The 13125-nt window shown below is 43.8% G+C and overlaps 1 protein-coding gene across 4 annotated transcripts in view; it reads right to left on the bottom strand.

The window, feature by feature from the left end:
* LOC137439682 (cationic amino acid transporter 2) overlaps positions 1 to 13125 on the bottom strand; it is a 77906-nt gene that overhangs the window by 41583 nt on the left and 23198 nt on the right. For 3 of the 4 annotated variants that reach the window (XM_078769295.1, XM_078769293.1, XM_078769292.1), the window contains exons 2-3: positions 6731 to 7119; positions 6210 to 6365 (exon numbers count right to left, since the gene is read on the bottom strand). In XM_078769295.1, coding sequence (XP_078625421.1) covers positions 6210 to 6365; positions 6731 to 7103 — 529 coding nt within the window. In that variant the 5' untranslated portion in view covers positions 7104 to 7119. Of the gene's footprint in view, positions 1 to 6209; positions 6366 to 6730; positions 7120 to 7367; positions 7408 to 13125 lie in introns of those variants that run through there. The other variant, XM_068135675.2, reaches the window with a different exon arrangement.

Raw genomic sequence — 13125 nt, 5'->3', positions numbered from 1 at the left:
AGCTGTTTGCAGTGTGAATGACGGGATATCACGTGAAGCTGTTTACCTGTGAATGACGGGAGATCACGTGAATCTGTTTACAGTGTGAATGACGGGATATCACGTGAAGCTATTTACAGTGTGAATGACGGGATATCACGTGAAGCTGTTTACAGTGTATGACGGGATATCACGTGAAGCTGTTTACAGTGTGAATGACGGGATATCACGTGAAGCTGTTTACAGTGTGAATGACGGGATATCACGTGAAGCTGTTTACAGTGTGAATGACGGGATATCACGTGAAGCTGTTTACAGTGTGAATGACGGGATATCACGTGAATCTGTTTACAGCGTGAATGACGGGATATCACGTGAAGCTGTTTCCAGCGTGAATGACGGGATATCACGTGAAGCTGTTTACAGTGTGAATGACGGGATATCACGTGAAGCTGTTTACAGTGTGAATGACGGGATATCACGTGAAGCTGTTTACCTGTGAATGACGGGATATCACGTGAATCTGTTTACAGCGTGAATGACGGGATATCACGTGAAGCTGTTTCCAGCGTGAATGACGGGATATCACGTGAAGCTGTTTACAGTGTGAATGGCGGGATATCACGTGAAGCTGTTTACAGTGTGAATGACGGGATATCACGTGAAGCTGTTTACCTGTGAATGAAGGGATATCACGTGAATCTGTTTACAGTGTGAATGACGGGATATCACGTGAAGCTGTTTGCAGTGTGAATGGCGGGATATCACGTGAAGCTGTTTACAGTGTGAATGACGGGATATCACGTGAAGCTGTTTACAGTGTGAATGATGGGATATCACGTGAAGCTGTTTACCTGTGAATGACGGGATATCACGTGAATCTGTTTACAATGTGAATGACGGGATATCACATGAAGCTGTTTACAGTGTGAAAGACAGGATATCACGTGAAGCTGTTTACCAGTGAATGACGGGATATCACGTGAAGCTGTTTACAGTGTGAATGACGGGATATCACGTGAAGCTGTTTACAGTGTGAATGACGGGATATCACGTGAAGCTGTTTACCTGTGAATGACGGGATATCACGTGAATCTGTTTACAGTGTGAATGACGGGATATCACGTGAAGCTGTTTACAGTGTGAATGACGGGATATCACGTGAAGCTGTTTCCAGTGTGAATGACGGGATATCACGTGAAGCTGTTTACCTGTGAATGACGGGATATCACGTGAAGCTGTTTACAGTGTGAATGACGGGATATCAAGTGAATCTGTTTACAGTGTGAATGACGGGATATCACGTGAAGCTGTTTCCAGTGTGAATGATGGGATATCACGTGAAGCTGTTTCCAGTGTGAATGACGGGATATCACGTGAAGCTGTTTCCAGTGTGAATGATGGGATATCACGTGAAGCTGTTTCCAGTGTGAATGATGGGATATCACGTGAAGCTGTTTCCAGTGTGAATGATGGGATATCACGTGAAGCTGTTTACAGTGTGAATGACGGGATATCACGTGAAGCTGTTTACAGTGTGAATGACGGGATATCACGTGAAGCTGTTTACAGTGTGAATGACGGGATATCACGTGAATCTGTTTACAGCGTGAATGACGGGATATCACGTGAAGCTGTTTCCAGCGTGAATGACGGGATATCACGTGAAGCTGTTTACAGTGTGAATGACGGGATATCACGTGAAGCTGTTTACAGTGTGAATGACGGGATATCACGTGAAGCTGTTTACCTGTGAATGACGGGATATCACGTGAATCTGTTTACAGCGTGAATGACGGGATATCACGTGAAGCTGTTTCCAGCGTGAATGACGGGATATCACGTGAAGCTGTTTACAGTGTGAATGGCGGGATATCACGTGAAGCTGTTTACAGTGTGAATGACGGGATATCACGTGAAGCTGTTTACCTGTGAATGAAGGGATATCACGTGAATCTGTTTACAGTGTGAATGACGGGATATCACGTGAAGCTGTTTGCAGTGTGAATGGCGGGATATCACGTGAAGCTGTTTACAGTGTGAATGACGGGATATCACGTGAAGCTGTTTACAGTGTGAATGATGGGATATCACGTGAAGCTGTTTACCTGTGAATGACGGGATATCACGTGAATCTGTTTACAATGTGAATGACGGGATATCACATGAAGCTGTTTACAGTGTGAAAGACAGGATATCACGTGAAGCTGTTTACCAGTGAATGACGGGATATCACGTGAAGCTGTTTACAGTGTGAATGACGGGATATCACGTGAAGCTGTTTACAGTGTGAATGACGGGATATCACGTGAAGCTGTTTACCTGTGAATGACGGGATATCACGTGAATCTGTTTACAGTGTGAATGACGGGATATCACGTGAAGCTGTTTACAGTGTGAATGACGGGATATCACGTGAAGCTGTTTCCAGTGTGAATGACGGGATATCACGTGAAGCTGTTTACCTGTGAATGACGGGATATCACGTGAAGCTGTTTACAGTGTGAATGACGGGATATCAAGTGAATCTGTTTACAGTGTGAATGACGGGATATCACGTGAAGCTGTTTCCAGTGTGAATGATGGGATATCACGTGAAGCTGTTTCCAGTGTGAATGACGGGATATCACGTGAAGCTGTTTACCTGTGAATGACGGGATATCACGTGAAGCTGTTTACAGTGTGAATGACGGGATATCAAGTGAATCTGTTTACAGTGTGAATGACGGGATATCACGTGAAGCTGTTTCCAGTGTGAATGATGGGATATCACGTGAAGCTGTTTACAGTGTGAATGACGGGATATCACGTGAAGCTGTTTCCAGTGTGAATGACGGGATATCACGTGAAGCTGTTTCCAGTGTGAATGATGGGATATCACGTGAAGCTGTTTCCAGTGTGAATGATGGGATATCACGTGAAGCTGTTTCCAGTGTGAATGATGGGATATCACGTGAAGCTGTTTCCAGTGTGAATGACGGGATATCACGTGAAGCTGTTTCCAGTGTGAATGACGGGATATCACGTGAAGCTGTTTCCAGTGTGAATGACGGGATATCACGTGAAGCTGTTTCCAGTGTGAATGATGGGATATCACGTGAAGCTGTTTCCAGTGTGAATGACGGGATATCACGTGAAGCTGTTTCCAGTGTGAATGACGTGATATCACGTGAAGCTGTTTCCAGTGTGAATGATGGGATATCACGTGAAGCTGTTTCCAGTGTGAATGACGGCATATCACGTGAAGCTGTTTCCAGTGTGAATGACGGGATATCACGTGAAGCTGTTTTCCTGTGAATGACGGGATATCACATGAAGCTGTTCACCTGTGAACGGGATATCACGTGAATCTGTTTACAGTGTGAATGACGGGATATCACGTGAAGCTGTTTGCAGTGTGAATGGCGGGATATCACGTGAAGCTGTTTACAGTGTGAATGGCGGGATATCACGTGAAGCTGTTTACAGTGTGAATGACGGGATATCACGTGAAGCTGTTTGCAGTGTGAATGGCGGGATATCACGTGAAGCTGTTTGCAGTGTGAATGGCGGGATATCACGTGAAGCTGTTGACAGTGTGAATGACGGGCTATCACGTGAAGCTGTTTACAGTGTGAATGACGGGATATCACGTGAATCTGTTTACAGTGTGAATGATGGGATATCACGTGAAGCTGTTTACAGTGTGAATGATGGGATATCACGTGAAGCTGTTTACCTGTGAATGACGGGATATCACGTGAATCTGTTTACAATGTGAATGACGGGATATCACGTGAAGCTGTTTACAGTGTGAAAGACAGGATATCACGTGAAACTGTTTACCAGTGAATGACGGGATATCACGTGAAGCTGTTTACAGTGTGAATGACGGGATATCACGTGAAGCTGTTTACAGTGTGAAAGACAGGATATCACGTGAAACTGTTTACCAGTGAATGACGGGATATCACGTGAATCTGTTTACAGTGTGAATGACGGGATATCACGTGAATCTGTTTACAGTGTGAATGACGGGATATCACGTGAAGCTGTTTACAGTGTGAATGACGGGATATCACGTGAAGCTGTTTACCTGTGAATGACGGGATATCACGTGAATCTGTTTACAGTGTGAATGACGGGATATCACGTGAAGCTGTTTACAGCGTGAATGATGGGATATCACGTGAAGCTGTTTACAGTGTGAATAACGGGATATCACGTGAAGCTGTTTACCTGTGAATGACGGGATATCACGTGAATCTGTTTACAGTGTGAATGACGGGATATCACGTGAAGCTGTTTACAGTGTGAATAACGGGATATCACGTGAAGCTGTTTACCTGTGAATGACGGGATATCACGTGAATCTGTTTACAGTGTGAATGACGGGATATCACGTGGAGCTGTTTCCAGTGTGAATGATGGGATATCACGTGAGGCTGTTTCCAGTGTGAATGACGGGATATCACGTGAAGCTGTTTCCAGTGTGAATGATGGGATATCACGTGAAGCTGTTTCCAGGGTGAATGATGGGATATCACCTGAAGCTGTTTCCAGTGTGAATGACGGGATATCACGTGAAGCTGTTTCCAGTGTGAATGATGGGATATCACGTGAAGCTGTTTCCAGTGTGAATGACGGGATATCACGTGAAGCTGTTTACAGTGTGAATGACGGGATATCACGTGAAGCTGTTTCCAGTGTGAATGACGGGATATCACGTGAAGCTGTTTCCAGTGTGAATGATGGGATATCACGTGAAGCTGTTTCCAGTGTGAATGATGGGATATCATGTGAAGCTGTTTCCAGTGTGAATGATGGGATATCACGTGAAGCTGTTTCCAGTGTGAATGACGGGATATCACGTGAAGCTGTTTCCAGTGTGAATGACGTGATATCACGTGAAGCTGTTTCCAGTGTGAATGATGGGATATCACGTGAAGCTGTTTCCAGTGTGAATGACGGGATATCACGTGAAGCTGTTTCCAGTGTGAATGACGGCATATCACGTGAAGCTGTTTCCAGTGTGAATGACGGGATATCACGTGAAGCTGTTTCCAGTGTGAATGACGGGATATCACGTGAAGCTGTTTACCTGTGAATGACGGGATATCACATGAAGCTGTTCACCTGTGAACGGGATATCACGTGAATCTGTTTACAGTGTGAATGACGGGATATCACGTGAAGCTGTTTGCAGTGTGAATGGCGGGATATCACGTGAAGCTGTTGACAGTGTGAATGACGGGCTATCACGTGAAGCTGTTTACAGTGTGAATGACGGGATATCACGTGAATCTGTTTACAGTGTGAATGATGGGATATCACGTGAAGCTGTTTACAGTGTGAATGATGGGATATCACGTGAAGCTGTTTACCTGTGAATGACGGGATATCACGTGAATCTGTTTACAATGTGAATGACGGGATATCACGTGAAGCTGTTTACAGTGTGAAAGACAGGATATCACGTGAAACTTTTTACCAGTGAATGACGGGATATCACGTGAAGCTGTTTACAGTGTGAATGACGGGATATCACGTGAAGCTGTTTACAGTGTGAAAGACAGGATATCACGTGAAACTGTTTACCAGTGAATGACGGGATATCACGTGAATCTGTTTACAGTGTGAATGACGGGATATCACGTGAATCTGTTTACAGTGTGAATGACGGGATATCACGTGAAGCTGTTTACAGTGTGAATAACGGGATATCACGTGAAGCTGTTTACCTGTGAATGACGGGATATCACGTGAATCTGTTTACAGTGTGAATGACGGGATATCACGTGAAGCTGTTTACAGCGTGAATGACGGGATATCACGTGGAGCTGTTTACCTGTGAATGACGGGATATCACGTGAAGCTGTTTACCTGTGAATGACGGGATATCACGTGAATCTGTTTACAGTGTGAATGACGGGATTGGGGATATCACGTGAAGCTGTTTACAGCGTGAATGACGGGATATCACGTGGAGCTGTTTCCAGTGTGAATGACGGGATATCACGTGAAGCTGTTTACAGTGTGAATGACGGGATATCACGTGGAGCTGTTTACAGTGTGAATGACGGGATATCACGCGAAGCTGTTTCCAGTGTGAATGACGGGATATCACGTGAAGCTGTTTACAGTGTGAATGACGGGATATCACGTGGAGCTGTTTACAGTGTGAATGACGGGATATCACGTGGAGCTGTTTACAGTGTGAATGACGGGATATCACGCGAAGCTGATGTTACCAGTGATGATAAGGATCACGAGCGCTGCAAAGAAGTCTGGGTGTTTTGAGAGACCGGGCACATTCATGGGTAAGGCACGTTCTGAGAAATCCTTGATGGCACCGCCAATCATGTTATCAAAGTTGGCACTCCAAGCCCGTGCCACGCTCGACGCTCCTGCACGACATAATCACATTAACGCACATTCAAAGCCCTTAGACATAGTACATAATATGCGATGCATTTTATGATATTAACATACGGATATCAACAGAACCAATTGATGTGTGCATTCAACCTTACATGCCCATGAGAACGTTCATCTCAAATCGAGAGACGACAGCATCAGGCTGCCAAGACAAACAGATTGACAGACAAACAAACAGACCAAATAACGCACAAGACCAACCAGTATACTGCACTTGAAATATCTTCGATTTTGCAAGTAACAGACAGGGGTGAAAACATAGCCTCCATCAATCTTCGGTGGTGAAGGTTAAAAAAAAGGGAACACGTGCAGGAAGGTGAGGGATTGTACTCACCAATAACATATGACAAGATGAGTGTCCAACCAGTGACGAAGGCCAAAAACTCCCCCACGGTCAAGTAACTGTAGAGGTACGCCGAGCCAGCACCAGGCGCGCGGGCACCAAACTCTGCATAGCATACTCCAGCAAGGATCGAGGTTACTGCAGCGATGAAGAATGACACTACAATGGCTGGGCCGGTATTGTCACGTGCCACTGCCCCGGCGAGAACGTACACCCCTGCGCCGAGTGTACTACCCACACCCAGAGCAACCAGGTCTACCACGGTGAGGCATCGTGCCAAATGCGGCCCACTCGAGCAAGTGGTATCGCTAGGCAAGTCCACCTTTCGGCGAATCAGCTGGGAGCAAAACCTTTTGCAATCCATCAAGGTATCAGCTCTCCTGCGGAAAAGGAGATCGAAAGGAAATGCCGTATGACAAATATTGTATTTCACATCAAACACTGAAACAAAAATGGTGCCTTTTTAAGATCGAGTCTATATGAGTGAAAGAGCACCAACTTTAATACCAATTTCATTCACTCAATTGTGTCAAAACAATGAAAATGCAGCACAACATCGATAGATTACACAAGACACTCATTTCTCAATATTTTGTTAAAATCTATTCCAAAGCCCATTCATCTTTGCCTCTCTTGGAGTCCTGTTCACAAGCAGCACATCACCAAACCACATCCCTTTGAACATTTGCATTTGCTTATAAATGTTTGTCGGCTTCAACCCAAGCAAGCAAAGCATGATTTCATGCATCATTTATCTCAAGGCAAACCGTTATGCCAAGATAAAAGCAAAAGCAAGGTAAAGGGCTCACAAAAACATGCCTCAGAACAAACTTAACTGCAAGCTCAGCTTGTGCACGGGTAAACATTGACAAGTTTTGATCTGACCCAGTGTTCTCACTAAAATGTCAACTTGCAGCAACTGTTTACTCCCCATTTATTTGGCCTGTTTTTCCATGAAAATACAAACCATGCACAGCTATCACAAACTCGTTTTCTCCTTTCAAATTTCGGTCAAAATTCACTTGCAAAACATTACAAAATACATTCCTTGTGGTGACCAGAACTGCACTTGCAAAGTAAGTGAAAGTTGTTTTTGAAGTCTGAGAAGTCAGTGGTTTGAAACCGACACTGGCAGAGTCATTCGGAAAAAAATTATGCTAATAATGTAAAAATACAAACGAGGAGGACATTCGGTAGAAAGCATACCTTGCGAGACAGTTTGTTTTCTTTCCACCGATAGGCCGGATCTGGATTCAGACTTGAACCAAAAGCTAATCGGCTTGTTCTTGTCCCTTACCCAACTCATTCACCAAGTTTTGTCATAATTCTTGGGGGAAAATGCCAGGGGCGTAGAAAAGTTCATATAAAGGGGTGCCAATTTGATTCATACAGCTGCATGAAGAAGTAAATGTATTTTATTTGCCAGATGTAAAGCACCCCTTTACATGAACTTTGAGAGCATTACTTGGTTCCTCCTAAGAACACAAGGGTAGTCCAGCAGGCACACGAGATTTTTTTTGAATGTCCCTTCTTTTCTATTGTTTGGCATTTGCTACAGGCTATGGAATGTTCCTTCTTTTCAATAGTTTGCCACATGGCACATACCACATAAAGGGGCCTTTTCTATGCCCTGGCATTTTATTCAACAATTACGACCGGAATCGAATTTTTTCTATGTCCAACTTTCTGGGGTCGCTCCTATGAGCCAACGAAAAATAGGACCGTGGGTCCTGAAGCTCACCTGGATCAGGAGCAACAGTCACTCAAACCTCCCACAGAAACTCTCAGACCCTGATATTTTTAATACCATGAACAAACTTTGGTACATCATAAAGGTGATGAAGGTTGTGATGCAATTTCATTGAAATTTTTGTGTGTAGTTTCGGAGATTTGGAGAAGAGAGCAAATACCTATTTTGGAGGGGAGGGGGGCGGTCAAAAAAACCTCCCGTAGACCCCCTTAATGTGCTCAGATTTTGACGCAGTCAATATACCTTCGTTAGGTATCACATATGTAGCTTGTAGCCGAGTTTCATCAACATCCTGTATGTAGTTTTGGGGAAGAGAGCAAATACCTATTTTGGGGAGGGGGGGGGGGGATGATCAATCCCCATTCCATCCTCCCCCTCGTAGATCCCCTTAATGAGCACAGATTTTGAATTTGTTTTGAAAGCCATTAATTAGATGTATTGGCCGATGCATGTTCCCAGTTTCGCCTAGTTTCAATGTATAGCCTTTGAGATATGAGTGCCAACACGGTTTGGGTGGACGGACGGGCGGCCTTGATTCCTCCACAACTTTGTGATATCATGCTACATATTGTTCTTTGCCCTATCTCTCAATGGTGAAGAATCACAAAAAATTCTCCGTTACAGATCTTGATCTTCACCAAAATCTAATAATTTCGTCCATGTCACATACCCAACCTCTCCGCCAATTTTGCCCAAATCCGTCCACAATTTTTGGAGATATCTTGTTCACAGACAGACAAACAGACAGACACAGACAGGGGTGAAAACATAACCTCCATCCACCTTCGGTGGCGGAGGTAATAAAAGAGATGGAGGAGAGATATACAACCAAAGGTTGGGAACGATTGTGCAGATTTGATAGGCTTAATGGCCATCTGTGTTTAAAAGTTTATTCCCAAAGGAACTCATTACTATGACCTAGTCTGAAATGGGGGCTTATGGATTGGGTCTCATCCGTCCCCAAGCATTTCTCAGAAATGCATGGACCGATTTTGTTCAAACGTGGTAAAAAGCCAATACATGTGTGTATACATATGCAGAAGATTTTGTTTTGTAATCCAACCAAAGATGGCTGACTGGCGGCTAGCAGGATATCTGGCGGCTAGCAGTAAGTACACCCCATGTAAAATTTTGACTTTTTCAACATATTTCAAAATACAGCTATTAGATCTTCATTTCAACAATATTGATAGATAAAGGTGATATAATATAACAAATATCATGAAACATTCACATTTTGTAGTCCATTGTACAATTTAAATAAACATAAATGCAAATTTCGCATGTGGAAAAAGTAAGTACACCCTTGGCTCTAATAGGTGGTGTTGCCCCCTTTGGCAGAAATAACCTCAAGTAGGTGTTTCTTATAACTGTCTACCATTCTCTGACATCGACTGGGATAAATTTTTTCCCACTCCTCCATGCAGAATTATTTCAGCTGTGCGATGTTTGAGGGGTTTCTTGCATGCACAGCTAGTTTCAAATCCCCCCACAACATCTCGATGGGATTTAGATCCGGGCTTTGATTTGGCCATTCCAGAACCCTCCATTTCTTTCTTTTCAGCCATTCCTTGGTGGATTTACTGGTATGTTTAGGGTCATTGTCATGTTGCAAGGTCCACCTTCGGTTGAGCTTCAATGTTCCGACAGATGGCCTCACATTATCCTCAAGCACCCTCTGGTACAATGAACAATTCATAGTGGATTCTATGATGGTGAGCTGCCCAGGCCCTGATGCAGCAAAGCTGCGTCAAACCATAATATTTCCACCACCATGCTTTACAGTTGGTATCAGGTTCTTGTGGTCAAATGCTGTCTTTGGTTTTCGCCAAACATGTCTTCTGGTACTGTGGCCAAATAGCTCTACCTTTGACTCATCTGTCCAGAGCACATTGCTCCAGAAGTGCTGGTCTTTGCCTAGGTGTTCAATGGCAAACTTTAGTCTTGCCCTGATGTTCTTTCTGGACAGCAAAGGTTTCCTCCTGGCACACCTCCCATGTAGATCAAATTTGTGCAGCCTCTTTCTAATGGTAGACTCGTGCACTTTGACATCAACAGTGGCAAGAGCTACCTGTAGGTCCCGTGATGACATTCTGGGGTTCTTAGAGACTTCTTTCAGCATCTTGCGGTCTGCTCTCGGGCTGAACTTGCTGGGGCGGCCTGGCCTGAACAAGTTGGCAGTTGTTTGGAATCTTCTCCACTTGTAGATGATCTTCCGGACAGTCGAATGATTGATTTCAAATTGTTTGGAGATCTTTTTAAATCCCTTCCCCAGACTCGTAGGCATCTATAACCTTCTTTCTGAAGGCCTCAGAGAGCTCTTTTGATCTAGGCATGGTGACGCCACACACTTCAACAACAAAGAACAAACCAAACTAAATGTCTGAGGTTTAAAAAAGACAGGTTCGTCCAAGATCCTCTCTAACGATGTTCTACTCATTTGCACCTGAGCTGGTGCACCTGATTCTAATTTTAGGTATTTGAAGTAGTGATAAATGTAGGGGTGTACTTACTTTTTCCACATGCGAAATTTGCATTCATGTTTATTTAATTTATACAATGGACTACAAAATGTAAATGTTTCATGATATTTGTTATATTATATCACCTTTATCTATCAATATTGTTGAAATGAAGATCAAATAGCTCTATGTTGAAATATGTTGAAAAAGTCAAAACTTTACATGGGGTGTACTTACTTTTTCACGTGACTGTAGCAGGATATCTCAAAAAGTTATGGACGGATTATTTCGATAAAATGTGATTCTGTATTGTGATTTTCTGTTCTACTCTATGATACAAAACGTAAACTGTTCACTTGGCGGAGGTATGCTCTCTACTAAGTGCCGTTCTAGTTCATGTTTGGAATGATTTTCAATTTGGTTTGACGGATAGGCAGGAAAATTAGTGACATGGGCATTGAGGAAGTTAGGAGTGGAGGAATGGTTGAACAGAGTAGCGATGGCAATGTACGAGAGAGCATGCACAGCTGTAAGGACGAAGGACGGGAACAGTGGTGAGTTTGGGGTGAAGGTGGGATTGCATCAGGGGTCAGTCCTAAGTCCACCACTATTTGTAGCTGTGATGGAGGTGCTGGGTCAGAACATAAAGGAGGGTTTACCGTGGGAGTTGTTGTATGCAGATGATCTGGTGTTGATTGTGGAGAGTATGGATGGACTGAAGGAGAAGATGAACAAGTAGAAGGAATGTGTGTCGACAAAAGTTCTGAAGGTGAATAATGGAAAGACGAAGGTGATGGCAAGTGGTAAGGCATGTGGTGAGATGGAAAGAACTGGGAAGTGGCCGTGTGCTGTGTGCAGGAAGTGTGTCGGAGTGAACTCCATTCAATGTACAATGTGCGCTGAGTGGGTTCATCAAAAATGTTGTGGTCTGAGAGGGTCATTAAACAGTGTGGCAGCTACATTCAAGTGTAAGGTGTGCACAGAGGGAGCTGCAGATGGAGAAAATGTTGAGTTGGATCTTGGAGACGGTGTGAAGCTGGAAGGTGTTCAAACATTTTGCTACCTAGGAGACATGCTGAATGGAGAAGGTGGATCAGACTCGGCAATGGTTGCTGGAGTGAGATGTGCATGGAGGAAGTTTCGGGAACTGAGTGGCGTGCTGAAGAGGAGGGGAGTGTAGTTGAAGCTGAAGGGAAAGATGTATGCTGCATCTGGAATATAAAAAGTTGCTGCTAAAATAATAATTGCCCAACAGTGTCGGGCCTTGCATTCTTCCCAAGGCTATTAATGCAGTTAAACATTCCAGAAGTTGCTCTTTGATGTTATGAACACCTCCCACACAATGAATATGACAGTTGTTTCACCACCACTCCACCAGGTTTCCACAAATAGGTATCTAACCAAAACAACTACACTTAACCTCCTTAGCCCTATAATCATTCTATGTCAAGGGGGAGGGAGGATGACTTGCAAGATAGCCTAGAGGCATGCACACTCACATCCGAGCTGTCCAGCCTGGGTTTAAATCTCAGCGCAGCTACAATCTACCATGCCGACGTTTCAAATGCAGGGCGAGGCATGGATGTGTGTGTTCTTCCTTGGAGCTACCCACAGACCTTGACTGCACAGGAAAGAATAAGCTTCTATGTATCAACGTATCACCGCAAATGAGTTTCATATTCCAAGGGTGCTACAAGGGCGACTTCATTTTTGAGTAGCTGAGATTAGAAGTTTGTGCACTTTACTTTGTTGGCTTCCTTAACGAGTGAATAGAAAAATTAAACCAACCAGAGGGAGAGTTGCTTTGCAGTACGTGTCCCCTACCAGCCCCAATGAATGTAAAATAATGTCTTGCTCCAATCAAAAAAGGCAGAACTCTGTCAAAAATTGACGAAACACCACAAAACTCAAACTTGTTCTGCAACTTGTCAAAATAAAGCCATTTTCCAAGTTTCAGTTGAATATGTTAAAGGGTATGGGGAAAAAGTCCATAAAACCAAAGGTGGAATGGACAGATGGACAGACAGACAAAGAGCAAATCTATAGTCCCCTCTGGGTAGGTTTGCTCTCCGTTTCATCTTTGGTTCGGGGACAAACTGGTGCCTTTAATAAAACGGTTTTTTTGTATACAAAGTCGAGGCTCATGGAAGAGCTAGAAGAGAATTGACCACGAT

The sequence above is a fragment of the Myxine glutinosa genome, unplaced genomic scaffold (assembly GCF_964187855.1).
Source record: "Myxine glutinosa unplaced genomic scaffold, kmMyxGlut1.1 SCAFFOLD_2003, whole genome shotgun sequence".
NCBI lineage: Eukaryota > Metazoa > Chordata > Myxini > Myxiniformes > Myxinidae > Myxine > Myxine glutinosa.
This window is presented reverse-complemented; position numbering and strand designations above follow the sequence as displayed.